The 21739-nt window shown below is 41.3% G+C and overlaps 1 protein-coding gene across 1 annotated transcript in view; it reads left to right on the top strand.

Annotated features, from left to right (window-relative positions):
• cntn2 (contactin 2) overlaps window positions 1-21739 on the top strand; it is a 96221-nt gene that overhangs the window by 65539 nt on the left and 8943 nt on the right. Inside the window, exons 18-21 of the mRNA XM_061887901.1 lie at window positions 279-513; window positions 11758-11873; window positions 12008-12194; window positions 13777-13889. Of these exons, the coding sequence (XP_061743885.1) occupies window positions 279-513; window positions 11758-11873; window positions 12008-12194; window positions 13777-13889 (651 nt within the window). The remainder of the gene's footprint in view (window positions 1-278; window positions 514-11757; window positions 11874-12007; window positions 12195-13776; window positions 13890-21739) is intronic.

The raw sequence follows: 21739 nt of genomic DNA, 5'->3' as shown, positions 1-21739 counted from the left end.
ATATAGCTTGAAAAGGATTTGCAAATCATTGTATTCTGTCTTTATTTACCATTTACACAACGTGCCAACTTCACTGGTTTTGGGGTTTGTACCTTTTTTGTCCATGACAATGAAATGTGTAATGTTTTTTACTCTGCTTCCTCGCTTTCCTCAAAGGCTCAGGAAAATCTACTCTAATTACTCTGCACAATTCGACATGATGTCGTCCTGAAAGTTCATTGATAAGTGACATGAAAACCTTTATTAATGTATTTATCATCTTCTGCTCAACCTTTCAGCCCATGGCCAGAGAATACCAAAATGGTGATGACTTTGGTTACATCCTGAAATTCAGGAAAATAGAAACGACATCGTGGACTGAAGCACGCGTTCCTTTGGTGGAGTCATCCCGCTACGTGTACTCCAACGTCACCCTGACGCCATACACGCCCTTTGAGGTGAAGATCAAAGCTTTTAACCGCAAGGGACAAGGTCCGTTCAGCCAGATCGCCATTGTCCACTCCGCTGAGGAAGGTCAGTTTGTCTCAAATATATTAACGGAGTACATTCACACCTGTTATTTCTTGGTCCAGTCAAAACAAACTCTCCTCTGTTTGCTGTAGTGTGAAAGCTGACTGCACCAACAGACCAAAACACTGATTGTGATGTCAACAAATATGGCCGAAACAGCCAACATAAAGCTGAGAGCAGATCATTTTAAAAAAATCGCTGTTAATTGAATGCCAGAAGTGTCAATACTAGGGGTGTAACGATACACAAAAATGTTGGTTCTGTACGTACCTCGGTTTAGAGGTCACAGTCCGATTAATTTTCGGTACAGTAAGAAAACAACAATATATACATTGTTTGGTTATTTATTTACCAAATTTGTAAACAATGGCTCTATCCTTTTAACATTGGGAACACTATAATAATTCTGCCCACTTTAATCAACATTGAACTGCCTCAAGTTGTTGCTCAGATTAAACGAAATGACAAAACTTTTCTTCTACATATAAAAAGTGCAGCATTAAACAGTTTCAAGTCAACTCATCATGCTTAATTTATTACAGCATTTGGGAAGCCTGTAGTTGATTTTTATTATGTAAATGTTATATTTGTATCAACATGTGATAGCAGGGACCCTGCCATTCAAAACTAGGCTGCTACATTACAAATGATTAATGTAACTAGAGCTAAAAAAAAATAGTACAATAGCAATAGGAGAGACTATTCATCCCTGAACACCATGGAGTTCATGTAGGCTTAATGATGCAGTTACATTATTATATCAACTATCAGAGACAGAAACTCTTCATTGAACATAATGTCCTTTTTTGCTGCTTCAACACGGCTCAATCAACACAGAAAAAGGTCAAGTGAAATAACAGACAGACAGGGCTTTGCTGTCCGTAATACACACACACACGCACACACACCGCAAAATGAGCGAACGTTACGCTAAAAGCTAATTAGCCTTCACCTCAAGCCAGGACTGCGAGCGAGCTCAACTGCCGTTTATATTTCTAGAACGTCAATGGGCTCATAGTAATATTAGTAGTAAATTTAAAAGTTAAAGTACCAATGATTGTCAGACACATACTAGATGTGGCGAAATTATTCTCTGCATTTGACCCTTTCACCCTTGATCATCCCCTGGGAGGTGAGGGGAGCAGTGGGCAGCAGCGCCCGGGAATCATTTATGGTGATTTAACCCCCAATTCCAACCCTTAATACTGAGTGCCAAGCAGGGAGGTAATGGGTCCCATTTTTATAGTCTTTGGTATGACTCGGCCGGGATTTGAACTCACGACCTATAGTAGTTGACTGGGAGGTGTTTATTATCATTTACGGAAGAACCCTCTGCCTATTGCTTACTTGCTAAACACCTACCTGCTCATGACCACGCTTGAGCACTGACTACATGCGCTCTGAATACGCACTGCTGATTGGCTGTTACCGCCCTGTGTGTAAACAATCAGATGTTTGTGTGGGTGGGACAATGCTGCGTGCTGCAGAGTACTGACAGAGTCAGGCAGAGGGAAGCGGAGCAGCTTGTTAAGACTTTAGCTTAGGCAGCTACTGAATATGTTTGTGTGGAAACTCGTTTGGTACACCTCTGAACCGAACCGAAACCCCCGTACCGAAACGGTTCAATACAAATACACGTACCGTTACACCCCTAGTTAATACGGTAAAACTGTTTAACATACCTGGATCTTTTCGACAAAAGGGTCACAAGGTGCAGGTCTACAACCACGCTCTTCATATATTGAAAAGAACCAACTAAATCCCACATCAATCAAGCAGAAACTCTAACCTAAAAACAACAGTACTGGAAGGAGCATAATATGACATGAAGAGAATATGAATACTTTTTGATATTTAGGGAGCATAAATAAAAAATTACCTTTGTTTTTAATTATGATCATGATTTCTGGTTATGTTGGGCCAGGAGAGACGGCCCACCACTGGTGTTTAAAAGTGTCTGCCTTTTTCATAATTCCTATTTACAGTATATTGAATAAAAATTGCTTGTTGGTCCGATAAATTAGTTTGGGGGTGCAGGCTACTTGCACTGTTATCTTGTTTGCACATACATGCAGGGAGCACACTGCAAAAACTGAAATCTAAGTAAGATTAAATATGCTAACGTCGGCGGCTACATCCAGCGGCCTGTGAAGCAGGGGAGTCTAGTAGCAGCGGGGGCCGTCTACGGAGCAGACGCCAGCGGTGTGATCGGAAACGCGGATGTCGAGCGGGGCTAAAAACAAAGCAGAAGGCTAATCCCCACAGAACACCACTTCCCTCCATCCTGCAGCCAGATTTAAATGGAAAATGCGGGACTACTGGTCTAGGTAAGGAGTCAGTTAAATTAGAACACGTTTTTTCTGCTTTGAGTGTTTCAGAGTTAGACATGTGTTTTACTGAGGTGGCTAACTATGATGCGTGCAGTTTATCAAAGCAACAATCAAACAATCGGAAAATCCCCGTTACTGAGATGGCTAACTATGATGCGTGCAGTTTATCAAAGCAACAAACAAACAATCGGAAAATCCCTGTTACTGAGGTGGCTAACCATGATGCGTGCAGTTTATCAAAGCAACAAACAAACAATCGGAAAATTCCTGTCGTATCAATTCCTAGATATGGTCGTAACTATACTAAATGCACTGGGCATAATAAACACAACATTATTAATATTGCTACTACGGATAATTTGATCAAAAACTCCCTAAAACAGCCCACTACCTATAATATAGGTTTTTTAAACATAAGATCATTGTCTCCCAAAACGTTATTAGTTAATGATATTATCAGAGACAACAATCTTAACGTCATCGGTCTCAGCGAAACCTGGCTTAAACCAAACGACTTTTTTGCGCTAAATGAGGCATGTCCTCCTAACTTTACACATGCGCATATTGCCCGTCCGATTAAAAGGGGTGGGGGGGTCGCACTAATATACAACGAAAACTTTAACCTTAGTCCTAACATAAATAATAAATATAAATCGTTTGAGGTGCTTACTATGAAGTCTGTCACACCGCTGCCTCTACACCTGGCTGTTATCTACCGCCCCCCAGGGCCCTATTCGGACTTTATCAATGAATTCTCAGAGTTCGTTGCTGATCTAGTGACACACGCCGATAATATAATCATAATGGGGGACTTTAATATCCATATGAATACCCCATCGGACCCACCGTGCGTAGCGCTCCAGACTGTAATTGATAGCTGTGGTCTCACACAAATAATAAATGAACCCACGCATCGCAACGGTAATACGATAGACCTAGTGCTTGTCAGGGGTATCACCGTCTCCAAAGTTACGATACTCCCGTATACTAAAGTATTGTCCGATCATTACCTTATAAAATTCGAGGTTCAGACGCATGTTCGTCAAACTAATAATAATAATAACTGCTATAGCAGCCGCAACATTAATACGGCCACAACGACAACTCTTGCTGACCTACTGCCCTCGGTTATGGCACCATTCCCAAAGTATGTGGGCTCTATTGATAACCTCACTAACAACTTTAACGACACCCTGCGCGAAACCATTGATAACATAGCACCGCTAAAGTTAAAAAAGGCTCCAAAAAAGTGCACCCCGTGGTTTACAGAAGAAACTAGAGCTCAGAAATTATTATGTAGAAAGCTGGAACGCAAATGGCGCACGACTAAACTTGAGGTGCACCATCAAGCATGGAGTGATGGTTTAATAACTTATAAACGCATGCTTACCTTAGCTAAAGCTAAATATTACTCAAATCTCATCCACCGTAATAAAAACGATCCTAAATTTTTGTTTAGTACGGTAGCATCGCTAACCCAACAAGGGACCCCTTCCAGTAGCTCAACCCACTCAGCTGATGACTTTCTGCAATTCTTTAGTAAGAAAATTGAAGTCATTAGAAAGGAGATTAAAGACAATGCGTCCCAGCTACAACGGGGTTCTATTAACACTGATACGATGGTATATACGGCGGATACTGCCCTCCAAAATAGTTTCTCTCGTTTTGAGGAAATAACATTAGAGGAATTGTTACAACGTGTAAATGGAATAAAACAGACAACATGCTTACTTGACCCTCTTCCTGGGAAACTGATCAAGGAGCTCTTTGTATTATTAGGTCCATCAGTGCTAAATATTATAAACTTATCACTCTCCTCGGGCACTGTTCCCCTAGCATTCAAAAAAGCGGTTATTCATCCTCTTCTTAAAAGACCTAACCTCGATCCTGACCTCATGGTAAACTACCGACCGGTGTCTCACCTTCCCTTTATTTCAAAAATCCTTGAAAAAATTGTTGCGGAGCAGTTAAATGAACACTTAGCGTCTAACAATCTATGTGAAACCTTTCAATCCGGTTTCAAAGCAAATCACTCCACGGAGACAGCCCTCGCAAAAATGACTAATGATCTATTGCTAACGATGGATTCTGATGCGTCATCTATGTTGCTGCTCCTCGATCTTAGCGCTGCTTTCGATACCGTCGATCATAATATTTTATTAGAACGTATCAAAACACGAATTGGTATGTCAGACTTAGCCCTGTCTTGGTTTAACTCTTATCTTACTGATAGGATGCAGTGCGTCTCCCATAACAATGTGACCTCGGACTACGTTAAGGTAACGTGTGGAGTTCCACAGGGTTCGGTCCTTGGCCCTGCACCCTTCAGCATCTACATGCTGCCGCTAGGTGACATTATACGCAAATACGGTGTTAGCTTTCACTGCTATGCTGATGACACCCAACTCTACATGCCCCTAAAGCTGACCAACACGCCGGATTGTAGTCAGCTGGAGGCGTGTCTTAATGAAATTAAACAATGGATGTCCGCTAACTTTTTGCAACTTAATGCCAAAAAAACGGAAATGCTGATTATCGGTCCTGCTAGACACCGAACTCTATTTAATAATACAACTCTAACATTTGACAACCAAACAATTAAACAAGGCGACACGGTAAAGAATCTGGGTATTATCTTCGACCCAACTCTCTCCTTTGAGGCACACATTAAAAGCGTTACTAAAACGGCCTTCTTTCATCTCCGCAATATCGCTAAAATTCGCTCCATTCTGTCCACTAAAGACGCCGAGATCATTATCCATGCGTTTGTTACGTCTCGCCTCGACTACTGTAACGTATTATTTTCGGGTCTCCCCATGTCTAGCATTAAAAGATTACAGTTGGTACAAAATGCGGCTGCTAGACTTTTGACAAGAACAAGAAAGTTTGATCACATTACGCCTGTACTGGCTCACCTGCACTGGCTTCCTGTGCACTTAAGATGTGACTTTAAGGTTTTACTACTTACGTATAAAATACTACACGGTCTAGCTCCATCCTATCTTGCCGATTGTATTGTACCATATGTCCCGGCAAGAAATCTGCGTTCAAAGGACTCCGGCTTGTTAGTGATTCCCAAAGCCCAAAAAAAGTCTGCGGGCTATAGAGCGTTTTCCGTTCGGGCTCCAGTACTCTGGAATGCCCTCCCGGTAACAGTTCGAGATGCCACCTCAGTAGAAGCATTTAAGTCTCACCTTAAAACTCATTTGTATACTCTAGCCTTTAAATAGACTCCCTTTTTAGACCAGTTGATCTGCTGTTTCTTTTCTTTTTCTTCTATGTCCCACTCTCCCCTGTGGAGGGGGTCCGGTCCGATCCGGTGGCCATGTACTGCTCGCCTGTGTATCGGCTGGGGACATCTCTGCGCTGCTGATTCGCCTCCGCTTGGGATGGTTTCCTGCTGGCTCCGCTGTGAACGGGACTCTCGCTGCTGTGTTGGATCCGCTTTGGACTGGACTCTCGCGACTGTGTTGGATCCATTGTGGATTGAATTTTCACAGTATCATGTTAGACCCGCTCGACATCCATTGCTTTCCTCCTCTCTAAGGTTCTCATAGTCATTATTGTCACCGACGTCCCACTGGGTCATTATTGTCACCAATGTCCCACTGGGTGTGAGTTTTCCTTGCCCTTATGTGGGCCTACCGAGGATGTCGTGGTGGTTTTTGCAGCCCTTTGAGACACTAGTGATTTAGGGCTATATAAGTAAACATTGATTGATTGATTGATTGATCTCAAATAAGGGTGACATTTCCTTATTTTCTGTCTGATAAGAAAATTCTTCTCACAAAGCAGATTATATGTTGGAGTGTTTTACTTGTTTTAAGGGTTTTGTTCCTAAATTATCTCAGTAATATATTACAGCTTGTTGCTGAGATGTTATGACCTATATTGAGTAAAACTTGCTTGAAACTAGAATATCAACTGTTGCAAAGCCGTCACCAACACTCACAAGTATAAAACTACTTTTTTAAAGTAGTAATTTCTTATTTCAAGCATGAAAGAAAAATCGTCACTTTGACATAATTGTGTCTCATAATTAAAACAGATGACAGCCAAATAGACTTTGCTCTTTCATTTTTAATGAAACAATAATGAATAGGTACTCATATAGTATAACAGTTGGAACAGTACAGTAAACTGACAATTAATATTTAAACATTTCACTTGTGACATTTCAAACAATTTTGATCAGAAATAGTTCATGCATATTAAGATAAATTCTTCAAAATTACAATAAAAAAAATTTGGGCCGCGGGCCAGGCTGTATGTATGCGCACTATTTGACTGAAAGAGCACACACTTGGCGCGACGATGTCATGTTATCGATGTAAAAATGCGTTTTTAGACCATATGATTTGCCTGAGCGGCTGGGAGACCCCGAGAGTAACAAGCGGTTGCCTTTTTGCATTACCATTAAGAACGATAAATTAGTTTTTAGTATAAGTTTGATGGTTTCAAGAAATGTAATGCCGAGCGCATATCGTTATGTCAAGATAATGGCACTAGCATTTACCGTATTTTTCGGATTATAAGTCTCTCCGGAGTATACGTCGCACCGGCCGAAGATGCATAATAAAAAAGGAAAAAAAACATATATAAGTCGCACTGGAGTATAAGTCGCATTTTTGGGGGAAATTTATTCGATAAAATCCAACACCAAGTACAGACATTTGAAAGGCAATTTAAAATAAATAAAGAATAGTGAACAACAGGCTGAATAATGTACGTTATATGACACACAAATAACCAACTGAGAAGGTGCCTGGTATATTAACGTAACATATGGTAAGAGTAATTCAAATAACTATAAAATATAGAACATGCTTGTGATAGACTCAAGCCACCGTCTTGCGGGTTCCAGGGACCACCAAGGAAAGACATGCCTTTGAGCAGGTGTAGACTTCTTTATTTTACAATAAGCAAAGTCTTTTGCGTGTTGCTTATCAGCCTTCCCCCGTTGTCTGCGTTTGCCTCTCGCTCTCGCTCTCTTCCGGGTTGCACGCGCTGCTGCTTGTATTGTCATCTCTCCCTCTCGTTCCTTCGTTGCTTGTGTTTCTCTCACTCCGCACCATCACCAGCCCCGTTCTCTCCTTCCTCCTCCCCTTTTATACAGCGAGAGGAGATGCGTTAATCGTGTACAGGTGCACGATCCACACACCTGATCTCGTTTGTGGCATCGCTTCCCAGCACGCCCCGCCTCGCCGCTCGCTCGCCATCCCCGCCTCCTCGCCGCCATCTTGGGCCAGGCTCCAGCGTGCCCCACCTCTCCGTCGGATCGTCAGCTCCGCCTTTTCACAATGCTATACATTTACCAAACAATCTGTCACTCCTAATCGATAAATCCGATGAAATCTTCTTCCTCGATGTCGTTTCTAAACAACTCTGCCAACTCCAAAGGTATGCGCCGCTTCCTCTTGTCGTTTTCTGCTGCATATTTCACTACGTCCAGCTTGTAATCTGCAGCACATGATTTTCCTTTCGGTGCCATTTTTTTTCAGCCCTTCTCAGTTTTTAAGAGTTACCGCCAACGATGACATTATCCATTTTAATAGCTACTGCAGTGGCATATAGCAGTTAGCATTCCATGACCCACGATGCACTTCTGCCATGACCCTCCCCCGCTTAATTCTTATTGGCTGACGTGTGTGTGGCGACTACTGACGTGTGTGTGTGACAATTGCTGACGTGTGTGTGACGATTGCTGACATTTTCTTCGTCTCTTCAGCGAATGAGATAAATAATATTATTTGATATTGTGTAATCTGCAGTACATGATTTCAGTTTCGGTGCCATTTTTGTTCAGCCCTTCTCAGTTTTTATAAGTTACCGTCAACAATGACATGATCCATTTTAATAGCTACGGCAGTAGCATATAGCATATAGCAGTTAGCATTCCATGACCCACAATGCACTTCTGCCATGACCCTCCCCTGCCGAATTCTTATTGGTTGACGTGTGTGTGACGATTGCTGATGTGTGTGTGACGATTGCTGACGTGTGTGTGACGATTGCTGACATTTTCATCGTCTCTTCCGCAAAAGAGATAAATAATATTATTTGATATTTTACGGTAATGTGTTAATAATTCCACACATAAATCGCTCCGGAGTATAAGTCGTACCCCCGGCCAAACTATGAAAAAAAACTGCGACTTATAGTCCGAAAAATACAGTACTTAGTTTAAGAATCTTTTTCAACATATTGTGCAAAAAGGTCTCTGAATTATATTTCTGAATTATATTTATATAGCGCTTTTCTCTAGTGACTCAAAGCGCTTTACATAGTGAAACCCAATATCTAAGTCACATTTAAACCAGTGTGGGTGGCACTGGGAGCAGGTGGGTAAAGTGTCTTGCCCAAGGACACAACGGCAGTGGCTATGATGGCGGAAGCGGGAATCGAACCTGCAACCCTCAAGTTGCTGGCACGGCCACTCTACCAACCGAGCTATGCCGCCGCGCTCATATTTTTTTTCTACCAATAAAAGTGCACTTGTTATTAATGAGAGTATACTTATTTTATGGTATTTTTGGGTTCATTGAGGTTAGCTAATTTTACTGTTTTTTAGGAGAGTCTTGACAAGCCACATTTTCTTGTTCTATTGGCAGATTATTTTGCTTAGTTCCAATAAAATACCCCTCATTTTTGTATTTTTTGTTCTTGTTTTTGAACGCTGACTTTTTGCACATGCACCTACACAAAAGCAGTCCTAGGGAACCTACTAACAATTTGCAGTTCTGTTGTTGTGTTGATAGAATATACACTCAGTAATAGACAATGTTAGCTACCCAAATTGCTGTCATTACGCACCTTGAGATAGGTTGATTGGCAACACAAAATTGGCACTACTGTGTGAATGTGAGTGTGAATGTTGTCTGTCTATCTGTGTTGGTCCTGTGACGAGGATAGGAGAGGATAGGATAGGTTTTTATTGCCATTGCACAAGTACAACAAAACTTTGTTTTCAGCACAAATCTGTTCAAGAGTAGACAAACAAACAGTGTTCAGGGTTACAGAACAAGAACGCTGATGGGTGGCCAAAAGGCGGCCCGTAAAAGATTGGAAAAAGGTCAACGCTGGGGAAGGATGAGTAAGAAAATACAATCTAGACTGGGCTCCTAAGGGCGCCCAGTCTGGAGTGGGAAAAAACATCCATAGCAAAGCACATATATATATTACAACATAGATCTCAAGATATCTAGCAACAGAGGGAAGGTATTTCAAAGTCATGGTGGTAAGCCGCAGCTCTTCAGGCGCTGACCATCCATTCATCACCCCTATGGGATTTGCGTCGAGGGCGTTGGGTTGGGAGGTGGGGGTATTGTATGTGTGGCGTATATTTTTTGGGGATGTGTGTGTGTGTGTGTGTGTGTGTGTGTGTGCGTGTGTGTGTGTGTGTAAGCCCGCAGTGTGTCTCTTTTCTGCGGCCTTGATGTATCATGCAGTCGCTGGTCCAAAGTCAACAACAACAGGTGTGTATGCATGAGAGACAAGAAGGGAGTTTGTTGTGTCTTCGCTGCAGTGACCCTCGGGAGAGTCTTAAAGCCAGGGAAACAGTCCAAATTAGTATGATTTGTATGCGAGTGAAAATAAAATGTGCTTTTCACTCTAAATTGTCTATGACTGGTCCTCAAAAACTGCGGGGTAGACAGTCCGATGTGATCCACAGTTCTTCCCGCATCCTCCAACCATTTGTGGCAGCTTTGGGGTACTTTGAAGACTGCCAGCAACTTCCAATTTGTCGACAAACCAGAGCAACGCTTACTCCAATCAGCAGATGTCCTGTTGTCATAATTCCGAATAGGTGGATATCGTCACGTCCTCGACAGAATAGGGTCGCCAGGCACGCGCAACTCCTCCTTCTCCCAAGAGTCCGTTGTGTGTCCAGCAACAACCGCTTCGTCACGACAGCAGGTTCCCCCCAACCCAAGATCTTGTCAATTTTGTTGAGGCCAGTTAAATAGTTCCAATGTTTAGATTTTGAGAGCAGTGCAAAAATAAATCAATCAATCAATCAATGTTTATTTATATAGCCCTAAATCACAAATGTCTCAAAGGACTGTACAAACCACTACGACTACGACATCCTCGGAAGAACCCACATAAAGGCAAAGAAAACTCGCACCCAGTGGGCAAGGAGAACTCACACCCAGTGGGACGCATGTAACTCTGATGAATATGAAAATCTTGGAGAGGACCTCATATGTGGGCGTACCGCCCCCCCCCCCCCAGGGGACCGAAAGCAATGGATGTCGAGCGGGTCTAACATGATACTGTGAAAGTTCAATCCATAGTGGCTCCAACACAGCCGCGAGAGTTCAGTTCAAAGCGGATCCAAGACAGCAGCGAGCGTTCCGTCCACAGGAAACCATCCCAAGCGGAGTCGGATCAGCATCGTAGAGATGTCCCCAACCGATACACAGACGAGCGGTCCAAACTGGGTCCCGACTCTAAACAGCTAGTACTTCATCCATGGCCATCGAACTGGACCCCCTCCACAAGGGAGGGGGGGACAGAGGAGAAAAAAAAAAGAGGCAAAAAGAAAGTTAAGACAAGACAAAACAAAGAAGCAAGCAGGAGAGATAAGGGAGAGGAAAGGGAGCGTCCACCCTCGATGAGTGCCAGAGAGAAAAGCCGTGGCGACTTGTCCAGGGTGTACGCCGCCTTCCGCCCAAATGCAGCTGAGATAGGCTCCAGCGACCCCGAAAGGGAAAAGCACTAGAAAATGGACGGCTGGATGGATAGTTGACAACATACAATGTTAATACACGTGTAAATGTTACGCCATTATGTGCTACAAACCACAGGGGGACAGATGCAATGTTTACACATTGGAAAATGAGCCCCCTTTAGTGTTTTTATGTACTCTCTTAAGTTCTTTGAATATAAAAAATGATTTTTTCTCTTTGAACAGAACCAACAGTTGGCCCTTTGAGCATCAACGTCACGGCACTGACAGCTTTCGATATCCAGGTGTCATGGGAGCCGGTCCTGCAGCCCAACACCAACAGCATCATCAGAGGATACGAGGTAATGGGAAAAACTAGAAGAATTTCATACAGCAGAGAATTAACGTTAACAGAGTTGTTTTTGAAGATGAGTAAAGATGGATGTGGGGGATTTTTTTTGTAGACTTATCGTGTGTGCATTTGGCGTTCCTTTAGATCCGATACTGGCGCCAGCATGAACGGGAGGCAGCGGCAGACCGAGTGCGGACAGCAGGTCTCGAGACAACAGCCAGGGTATCTGGACTTCGTCCTAGCACTCGATACCATGTTGCAGTTATGGCGTACAACAGTGCAGGCACGGGACCGCCATCGCCACGCTTCACTGTGACCACCAGGAAACCACGTATGTCTACCATACTCATACACGCACACAGCGACTTAGAGTGGAAAAAAAAGTCAGATTTTACAGTAAAAAACTGTAAGTCTACCATACTCACATACACACGCAGCTACCTACCCTGGGAAAAAAAGTCCGATTTTACAGTACAAAACTGTAAGCTTATCGCCAGAATTTTATTGTTTTACTAACAGTGTTGTCAGGACATGACCTTTGTTAGTATTGTTGTTGTTCTCCTTAGTTGAATGTACAAACTAGGGCTGTGAATCTTTGGGTGTCCCACAATTCGATTCAATATCGATTCTTGGGGTCTCGATTCAAAATAGATTTTTTTCCGGATTCAAAAGGATTCTCTATTCATTCAATACATAGGATTTCAGCAGGATCAACCCCAGTCTGCTGACATGCAAGCAGAGTAGTATATTTTTGAAAAAAGCTTTTATAATTGTAAAGGACAATGTTTTATTAACTGATTGCAATAATGTAAATTTGTTTGAACTATTAATTGAATCAAAAATATGACTTATTTTCATAAAATTGTCCAAATATTGTAAAATTGCGACTGTTGAGTAAAATTCCAACTTTTATCATAATATTGTTCAGTTTTGCTTGTAAAATTTTGACTTGCGTTGAGTAAAATGATGACTTTTATCATAATACTGCCAAAATTCAAAGTTTTTCTTGTTAAATTATGACTTTTTTCTTGTGAAATTCCAACTTATTTTTCACAACCAGCTTTTATATATGTGTATATATATATATATATATATATATATATATATATATATATATATATATATATATATATATATATATATATGTATCGAGCACTATTCTCTGGATAATCCAATCAAGACATATATATATATATATATATATATATGTATTATTAATGTTGCAAATACAAATCTTTATATATCTACAAAAGGGTGGTCCTTAAGGTTTGGACGTCTCAAGAAGGTAACAAATACAAGAGAGTGTGCGTGTGTGGGTGTGTGTGTGTGTGTGTGTGTGTGAGTGTGTGTGTGTGCGTGCTTGTGTGAGTGTTTTACTTTTAAATTGGTTTAAAGCACTTTATTTTGCATCTTTCCGGAGTATAACAAAGGTTATATAGATCATTTTTGGATTTATTGATGATATCTTATATCAATATTGGATCAAAACACCCCTAGTCTTAACAGTAAAGAGACTGTCTATTTTTTATTGACGCTTAATTAAATGGGTTGTACTTGTATAGCGCTTTTCTACCTTCAAAGTACTCAAAGCGCTTTGACACTACTTCCACATTTACCCATTCACACACACATTCACACACTGATGGAGGGAGCTGCCATGCAAGGCGCTAACCAGCACCCATCAGGAGCAAGGGTGAAGTGTCTTGCTCAGGACACAACGGACGTGACGAGGTTGGTACTTGGAGGGGATTGAACCAAGGACCCTCGGGTTGCGCACGGCCACTCTCCCACTGTGCCACGCCGTCCCTAATTGTCATAATGTTGACATAATAATTAGCTAACAGCACTGTATATCTTAATTGGATTGTTAAATGAAGTTAAATATGTGACGTATATACTTTTTTGTTTTCCAGCTCCTAATCGTCCTCCTGGAAATGTGTCCTGGAGGACTGATGCTTCTTGGGTAATTGTGCGCTGGGACCATGTGAAGTCCCTGCACAATGAGTCTGCTATTCTGGGATACAAGGTGAGTGTTTCTGGGTTGAAGTGTTCACAAAATCCACAGTGTGGATCTTATCCCGGTTTTGTGGTTTTGGTTTTTAGTTGGGTTCAGTGAGTTCAGTTATGTCTCAGTCTCAGCACTTAGTCTATGGCCCTCGAGACAGCAAGGTCCGGGTGGGTCAAGCGCGTAGCAGTCGTCCAGAGTCTTTCCAAGTAACCCAGAGCTGGACGTAGCGATTCCCCCTGAAGCGTCAAAAGTCTTTTTTACTTCGATTCCTATTTTCAAAACCCAGTCCACAGACCTGAAGAATTAACTGGCACAGGGGTAGCAAAGCAGCTAACTGTAGCTCCCTTAATGCTCCCTTAAGTCTATAATTATCAATTTCTGTCACATCCGTGGTTCATTCCAAGGTTTCTCTCTGTATCCCATTGGGTTGAGTTTATTCTTGCCCAGATGTGGGTTCTGAGCCGAGGATGTCGTGGTTTGTAAAGCCCTTTGAGGCATTTGTGATTAAGGGCTACCGGTATATAAATAAAATGTGATTGATTGATTGATATATACTGTTTAAAAATAGCCCTGTAAGAAATGAATTGTACATTTTTGACCCTGCCTCTTAAAAATATCGCAATAGAGAATTGTTGGGAACCGGAATCGACGCAAGAAACTGGAAACACAATCCTCCAAGGTTCCCTAACTTGAAGAAAATGTGCAGCTACTGCTAGGTGTTGCACAGTGCACGTTTGGGCTGTCTTCAAATAGTCCAAAATGTTGTCGTTTCGATTCGGAGGACTCTGATGGGGGGACAGGAGTCTTTTTGGCATGAAGCTGTAGCTCTCCTCTGGCAAAAGCAATGATCCTTTAGCGCAACTTTTACTTCCTTTAGTCAAGTGTGATGTCTTCTCAGTGCTACATCAGAGCTTAGAATCTTTCTTAACTATCCGATATCTGCGTTTTCCATTTTGTTTATCAGCGTGGTTTGGCCTTTTTGTGGTGGAAAAAGTCGCTGTTTTAATCACTTTAATGAAAAACTGTATTACTTTTCAAATGTTTCAATCAATCAAAGTTTATTTATATCGCCCTTAATCACAAGTGTCTCGAAGGGCTGCACAAGGCACAGCGACAACCCAACTCAGATCCCACATCTGGGCAAGAAAAAACTTAACCCAATGGGATACACTGAGAAACCTTGAAGGGGACCGCAGATTTGGAGGACGCCCTCTGGGCGACCGGTGCAATGGACGTCGAGTAGATCTAGTTAATAGTGTGAGGGTTCAGTCCATAGTAGGGCTAGCAGGGGATCATCTTGAGTGGAAACAAGTCAGCAGCACAGAGACATACCCAACTGATGCACAGATGAGTGGTCCACCCAGGGTTTCGAATTTAAACAGCCAGCGCTTTATCTGTGGTCACCTGATAAACTCTCCACGCAGAAGGAGGGGCCAGAGCAGAAAAGAGACGGCAGATCAACTAGTCTAAAACGGGGGGTCTATTTAAAGGCTAGAGTATACAAATGAGTTTTAAGATGGGACTTAAATGATTCTACTGAGGTAGCATCTCTAACTGTTACCAGAAGGGAATTCCAGAGTAATGGAGCCCGAATAGAAAGCAGCCGAGAGCCGCCAACATTTTTGGGGCTCTGGGAATCACTAATAAGCCGGGAGTACTTAATTTGAACAGCTAGCACAACATCTGTGGTCTGGAGGGCAGAGCAGAAAAGAGATGGCATATCAACTGGTCTATTTAAAGGCTAGAGTAAACAAAGATGTGACTTAAATGCTTCTTCTTCTTTTCTGAGTTTATTTTAACTTCTGGAGGAATCCCAGTGGAACGGCCAGATCTACATCCTTGTAACATTACTGACACCTAGTGACCACTCAGTATACAGTTCAACATGTCATCAGAATGTGTTTATTTCTGTCTTTAAAAAAATCAACACCACAGATTTGACTGATTATTGTTATCCTCCACTTTTTTACCACTGTCGTCATAGCTAACATTAAGTTTTTTACTCTCGCTATGTCCAAAACTTCAACAACACGAACACTTCTACAACTCTTCTACCTCTAGTTCAGTGCTTCTCAAATACTTTCTTTTAAATTAAATTAAATGAAACAACATAACAGGGTTTCCTCGTCTTCCACCCTGTTTTCCACCGTGGTTATAGTGAAGCCAAGTGTGACATACTATTCTGGTTCCATAAGCCTGTTTATAGTAGTCCACAGGTGTGTTTTGTCCATAAGCCTGTTTATAGTCGTCCACAGGTGAGTGTTTTGTTCACAAGCCTGTTTATAGTCGTCCACAGGTGAGTGTTTTGTCCATAAGCCTGTTTATAGTCGTCCACGGGTGTGTGTTTTGTCCATATGCCTGTTTATAGTCGTCCACAGGTGCGTGTTTTGTCCATAAGTCTGTTTATAGTCGTCCACAGTTGAGTGTTTTTGTTCCTAAGCCTGTTTATAGTCGTCCACAGGTGTGATTTGTCCATAAGCTTGTTTATAGTCGTCCACAGGTGCGTGTTTTGTCCATAAGTCTGTTTATAGTCGTCCACAGTTGAGTGTTTTTGTTCATAAGCCTGTTTATAGTCGTCCACAGGTGAGTGTTTTGTCCATAAGCCTGTTTATAGTCGTCCACAGGTGAGTGTTTTGTCCATAAGCCTGTTTATAGTCGTCCACAGGTGAGTGTTTTGTCCATAAGCCTGTTTATAGTCGTCCACGGGTGTGTGTTTTGTCCATAAACCTGTTTGTTGTCATCCACGGATGCATGTTTTTTGCCTAAGCCTGTTTATAGTTGTCCACAGGTGAGTGTTTTGTTCATAAGCATGTTTATAGTCGTCCACAGGTGAGGGTTTTGTCCATAAGCCTGTTTATAGTCGTCCACAGGTGAGTGTTTTGTCCATAAGCCTGTTTATAGTTGTCCACAGGTGAGTGTTTTGTCCATAAGCCTGTTTAGAGTCGTCCACGGGTGTGTGTTTTGTCCATAAGCCTGTTTATAGTCGTCCACAGGTGAGTGTTTTGTTGATAAACCTGTTAATAGTCGTCCACAGGTGTGTGTTTCGTCCATAAACCTGTTTATTGTCATCCACGGATGCATGTTTTTTCCCTAAGCCTGTTTATAGTCGTCCACACGTGAGTGTTTTGTCCATAAGCCTGTCTATAGTCGTCCACAGGTGAGTGTTTTGTCCATAAGCTTGTTTATAGTCGTCCACAGGTGAGTGTTTTGTCCATAAGCCTGTTTATAGTCGTCCACAGGTGAGTGTTTTGTCCATAAGCTTGTTTATAGTCGTCCACAGGTGAGTGTTTTGTCCATAAGCCTGTTTATAGTCGTCCACAGGTGAGTGTTTTGTCCATAAGCCTGTCTATAGTCGTCCACAGGTGAGTGTTTTGTCCATAAGCTTGTTTATAGTCGTCCACAGGTGAGGGTTTTGTCCACAAGCCTGTTTATAGTCATCCACAGGTGAGTGTTTTGTTCATAAGCCTGTTTATAGTCGCCCACAGGTGAGTGTTTTGTCCATAAGCCTGTTTATAGTCGTCCACAGGTGAGTGTTTTGTTCATAAACCTGTTTAGAGTCGTCCACGGGTGAGTGTTTTGTCCATAAGCCTGTTTATAGTCGTCCACAGGTGAGTGTTTTGTTCATAAACCTGTTAATAGTCGTCCACAGGTGTGTGTTTTGTCCATAAACCTGTTTATAGTCATCCACAGGTGAGTGTTTTGTCCATAAACCTGTTTATAGTCGTCCACAGGTGTGTGTTTTATCCATAAACCTGGAGTCAACAACCCAGGTGTCTTTGAAAATGGCGTCTTTCGTTGCGCTGGTCTGGCTGGGGCGTTTCCGGTGTGATGTAACCGTACAACCGTACAATTAACATTACTGACCCGCGTGTAAGACAATATGTTTGTATTTCTTATAGGGGTGGGCGATATATCGATATAAACAATGACTCGCGGCTTTGCCTCTGTGCGATATAGAAAATGAGTATCATAATATTCGAGGATACATTCTCACGCAGTTGCTTTTAGCTGCGGGCATTACACTGCATGCATTTCTCACTCCTTCTCGTCTCTCCTTCTCACAGAGACGTAAAACAAGCCCACCTTCTTACATGCGTCACATACTGTCAAGCGTCATATGCTCTCGCCGAGCAGAGAGGTAGCAGCATGGCTAACTTTAGCTGAGGCAGGCCAAGCGGAGCGTTGCGAGTGACATTACAAGAGAGAGAAGGTGCGAAACTGAACGCAAATGGAGGAAGAACAATTAATGCCAAAAAAAACCAGCAGTGGGTCCATCATCTGGCGGTGGTTTGGCTTCAAGCGGGAAGATATTCAGCAGACAACAGCAATATGCAAAGTATGCAACAGAAGCATTGCTACAAAAGGTAGCAGCACTACTAATTTGTTTTTTCCTTTAAAAAGTGACCCGCGAGAGAATAAAGACTATTTAATAAATACAGTTTTGGTCAACTGACTTAGTTGTGATTTCCCTCTCTGCATGAAATTTTAAAAGTAGCATATATTAATGCAGTATGAACAACAATGTTTTAATGTAGACACAAAGAATCATCATACTGCTGTGATTATTTGCATCAGGTGTTCATTCAAGGCTAAGGCAAAATATCGAGATATATATCGTATATCGCGATATGGTAAAAAAAATACAGAGATATTACCAAAAGCCAATATCGCCCAGCCCTAATTTCTTACATCCAGTTTTGGACGCCATAGCGGACGAAATGTTCAAAAGTGTTGGCTTTAGACAGGAAGTGCAGAAAGATGCTGAGGAACTTCAGCATGTGAGACAGACCCCTTCTTTGGCTATTTTTAAGACCTTTCTTAAAACCCATTTTTATTCACTGGCTTTTAACACAGCATGAGACTTTAAACTGTTTTTAACTTTTAACTTTTTTAAGTGTTTTTAACTTTTTGACTGTTTTTTATCTAACAAATTGTTCTTAGGGTAATTTGTATTTGCTATTTCAATGTGGGTTTTTTTTCTGTTTTAAATGTTTTTGGTTTTTTTTAGTCTGTCCTTTGCCTTTCTTTCTTTGTGGTGTACAGCCCTTTGTTCTTCAACTGTGTTTGTTTTTAAAGGGCTTTGTAAATAAAGTTGGTTTGGTATGGTATTGTAACATTATATTCTGGTAAGGCAAAAAGCACCCCACCCCACTATTTAAAAAGGGCTGCTTTAGTTCCACACACACATGTGATTAGATCAACACGTACAAGCTTCAATCTTCTTAGTAAGACAGAGAAAAATAAACAAATAATCCGAGCAACACTGGAGTTCTGCATGGTTTGGATTCAAGCAATACTGGTTCCGATTCCGATTCTTTACCTGGAGTCCGGTCTTAATGATTCTTGATTCCGTTTCGTTTGATATGACATTACAAACATATAAGTTTTGGAAGTACTTTTAAATGCACGCTTAACAAGAATTAATTACTCCAGTTTCATCATAATGACACGTCTTTGCTGGGGAATATAATCATTATATAATTAGCTAATGATTAATAATAATTGTTAACCACCCTCATTTAGATTTCATTTTAGTAAGCAATGAAAAAAAAATTCAGAAAGCAAAGTTCAAATGAATACAATAAGTGTTTGTCTTGTCGAAGAGTTGCTAATCTGCTTTTTGACTGCTGAGGTGACCTAAAGCAAGACACAGTCTGTGTGCTGTACAATACATTCAACATACTAAACAACACACAAATAACATATATAAAAAAACAAAGTTAATATAATAATATAAGTATAAACAACAATACGAGTGTGCGTGGAATAATTATTAGAATATATGAAACATTTTTTTAAATCAAAAGTTCATTTCTGGAATGACTTCTACCCAGGCCAAATATTTTTGTTCAGGTGAATTATTGTTTTATGAATAAAGATCCATTAATAATCAATATCCACAAATCCAATGTTGTTCATTCACAGTTGATCACAATACATAACTTTAAAGGGGAGCTGCACATTTTTGGAATGTTGCCAGTTATTCACAATCCTTATGTAAGACAAGAACACTTACTGGTATGTTTTTGGCTTCTATGCCTTCTAACTATTAAATAAACACTAGCAAAAGTCAGCTAACAATGAAGCCAATGTTGCTCTATTCCGCCTTTAAAGCGCTCTAAAAAAACATCTAAAAGCCTCCATCAAAATTTTATATACACAAAGGAACTATATATGTAATGTAGTAGCATGCACATTTCCAGGGTGTACCCTGCCTTCCGCCCGATTGTAGCTGAGATAGGCGCCAGCGCCCCCCGTGACCCCAAAAGGGAATAAGCTGTAGGAAATGGATGGATGGATGTAATATTTACGTATTTTCCCCATTTTTCATCATACTGTATGTCGGCATATTAATTCCACAGGCGCATCACAATGTTCGCTTTTTTCTTTAACAACGACACGTACTGAGCATGACAGACTTAATGAAAGACAGGTACGACTAATTTGGGACAAAGTATGATATTTTTGAGCCTCAAAATAAGGAGGTCGAGCTATTAGTTTTATAATGCTGTGTGCTAAAAAGATCCAGCTTTTGTGAAACACTAGACATCTTGTTGCAGTATTGCTAAGTGCTAAACAAGAATTACAAACTACGAGCCTAATAAAACAATCAAATCAAATCAACTTTATTAATAAAGCACATTTAAAATTTACCACAGAGGCAGCCAAAATGCTGTAAAATAGGCAGTTAAAACGAGCAAACACAACACAAGAAAAATCATTCATGTGAATGATATAAATACATTCTATTATACAGCATTATTCACATGTGACTGATATAAATACAGTCTATTGTACAGCATTATTCACATGTGGATAATATAAATACAGTCTGTCGTATTTTACGCTTCATAACGCGCCACACATTTTCGATGGGGGACAGGTCTGGACTGCAGGTGGGCCAGGAAAGTACCCGCACTCTTTTACTACGAAGCCACGCTGTTGTAACACGTGGCTTGGCATTGTCTTGCTGAAATAAGCAGGGGCGTCCCTGATAACGTTGCTTGGATGACAACTTATGTTGCTCCAAAACCTGTATGGACCATTCAGTTTATGGTGCCTTCACAGATGTGTAAGTTACCCATGCCTTGGGCACTAATACACCCCCATTCCATCACAGATGCTGGATTTTGAACTTTGCGCCTATAACAATCCGGTTAGTTATTTTCCTCTTTGTTCCGGAGGACACCACGTCCTCAGTTTCCAAATATAATTTCAAATGTGGACTCGGCAGACCACAGAACACTTTTCCACTTTGCATCAGTCCATCTTAGAAGAGCTCGGGCCCAGCCAAGCCAGCGGCGTTCCTTGGTGTTGTTGATAAATGGGTTTTGCTTTGCATGGTAGAGTTTTAACTTGCACTTACAGATGTAGCGACCAACTGTAGTTACTGACAGTGGTTTTATGAAGTGTTCCTGTGCCCATGTGGTGATATCCTTTACACACTGATGTCGGTTTTTGATGCAGTACCGCCTGTTGGATCAAAAGTCCGTAATATCATCGCTTACGTGCAGTGATTTCTCCAGATTATCTGAACCGTTTGATGATTTTACGGACCGCAGATGGTAAAATCCCCAAAATTCCTTGCAATAGCTCGTTGAGAAAATGTTGTTCTAAAACTGTTCGACCCATTTTACTTAGCATTTCATGGAAGCTGCTTTTAAACCCAATCATGGCACCCACCTGTTCCCAATTAGCCTGCACACCTGTGGGATGTTCCAAATAAGTGTTTGATGAGCATTTCTCAACTTTATCAGTATTTATTGCCACCTTTCCCAACTTTTTTGTCTCATGTTGCTGGCATCAACTTCTAAAGTTAATGATTATTTGCAACAACAAAAAAGCTTATCAGTTTGAACATCAAATAT

Source organism: Nerophis ophidion, linkage group LG02 (assembly GCF_033978795.1).
Source record: "Nerophis ophidion isolate RoL-2023_Sa linkage group LG02, RoL_Noph_v1.0, whole genome shotgun sequence".
Lineage (NCBI taxonomy): Eukaryota > Metazoa > Chordata > Actinopteri > Syngnathiformes > Syngnathidae > Nerophis > Nerophis ophidion.
Note: the sequence above shows the minus strand (reverse complement) of the source record. Positions and strands in the feature narration are given on the sequence as shown.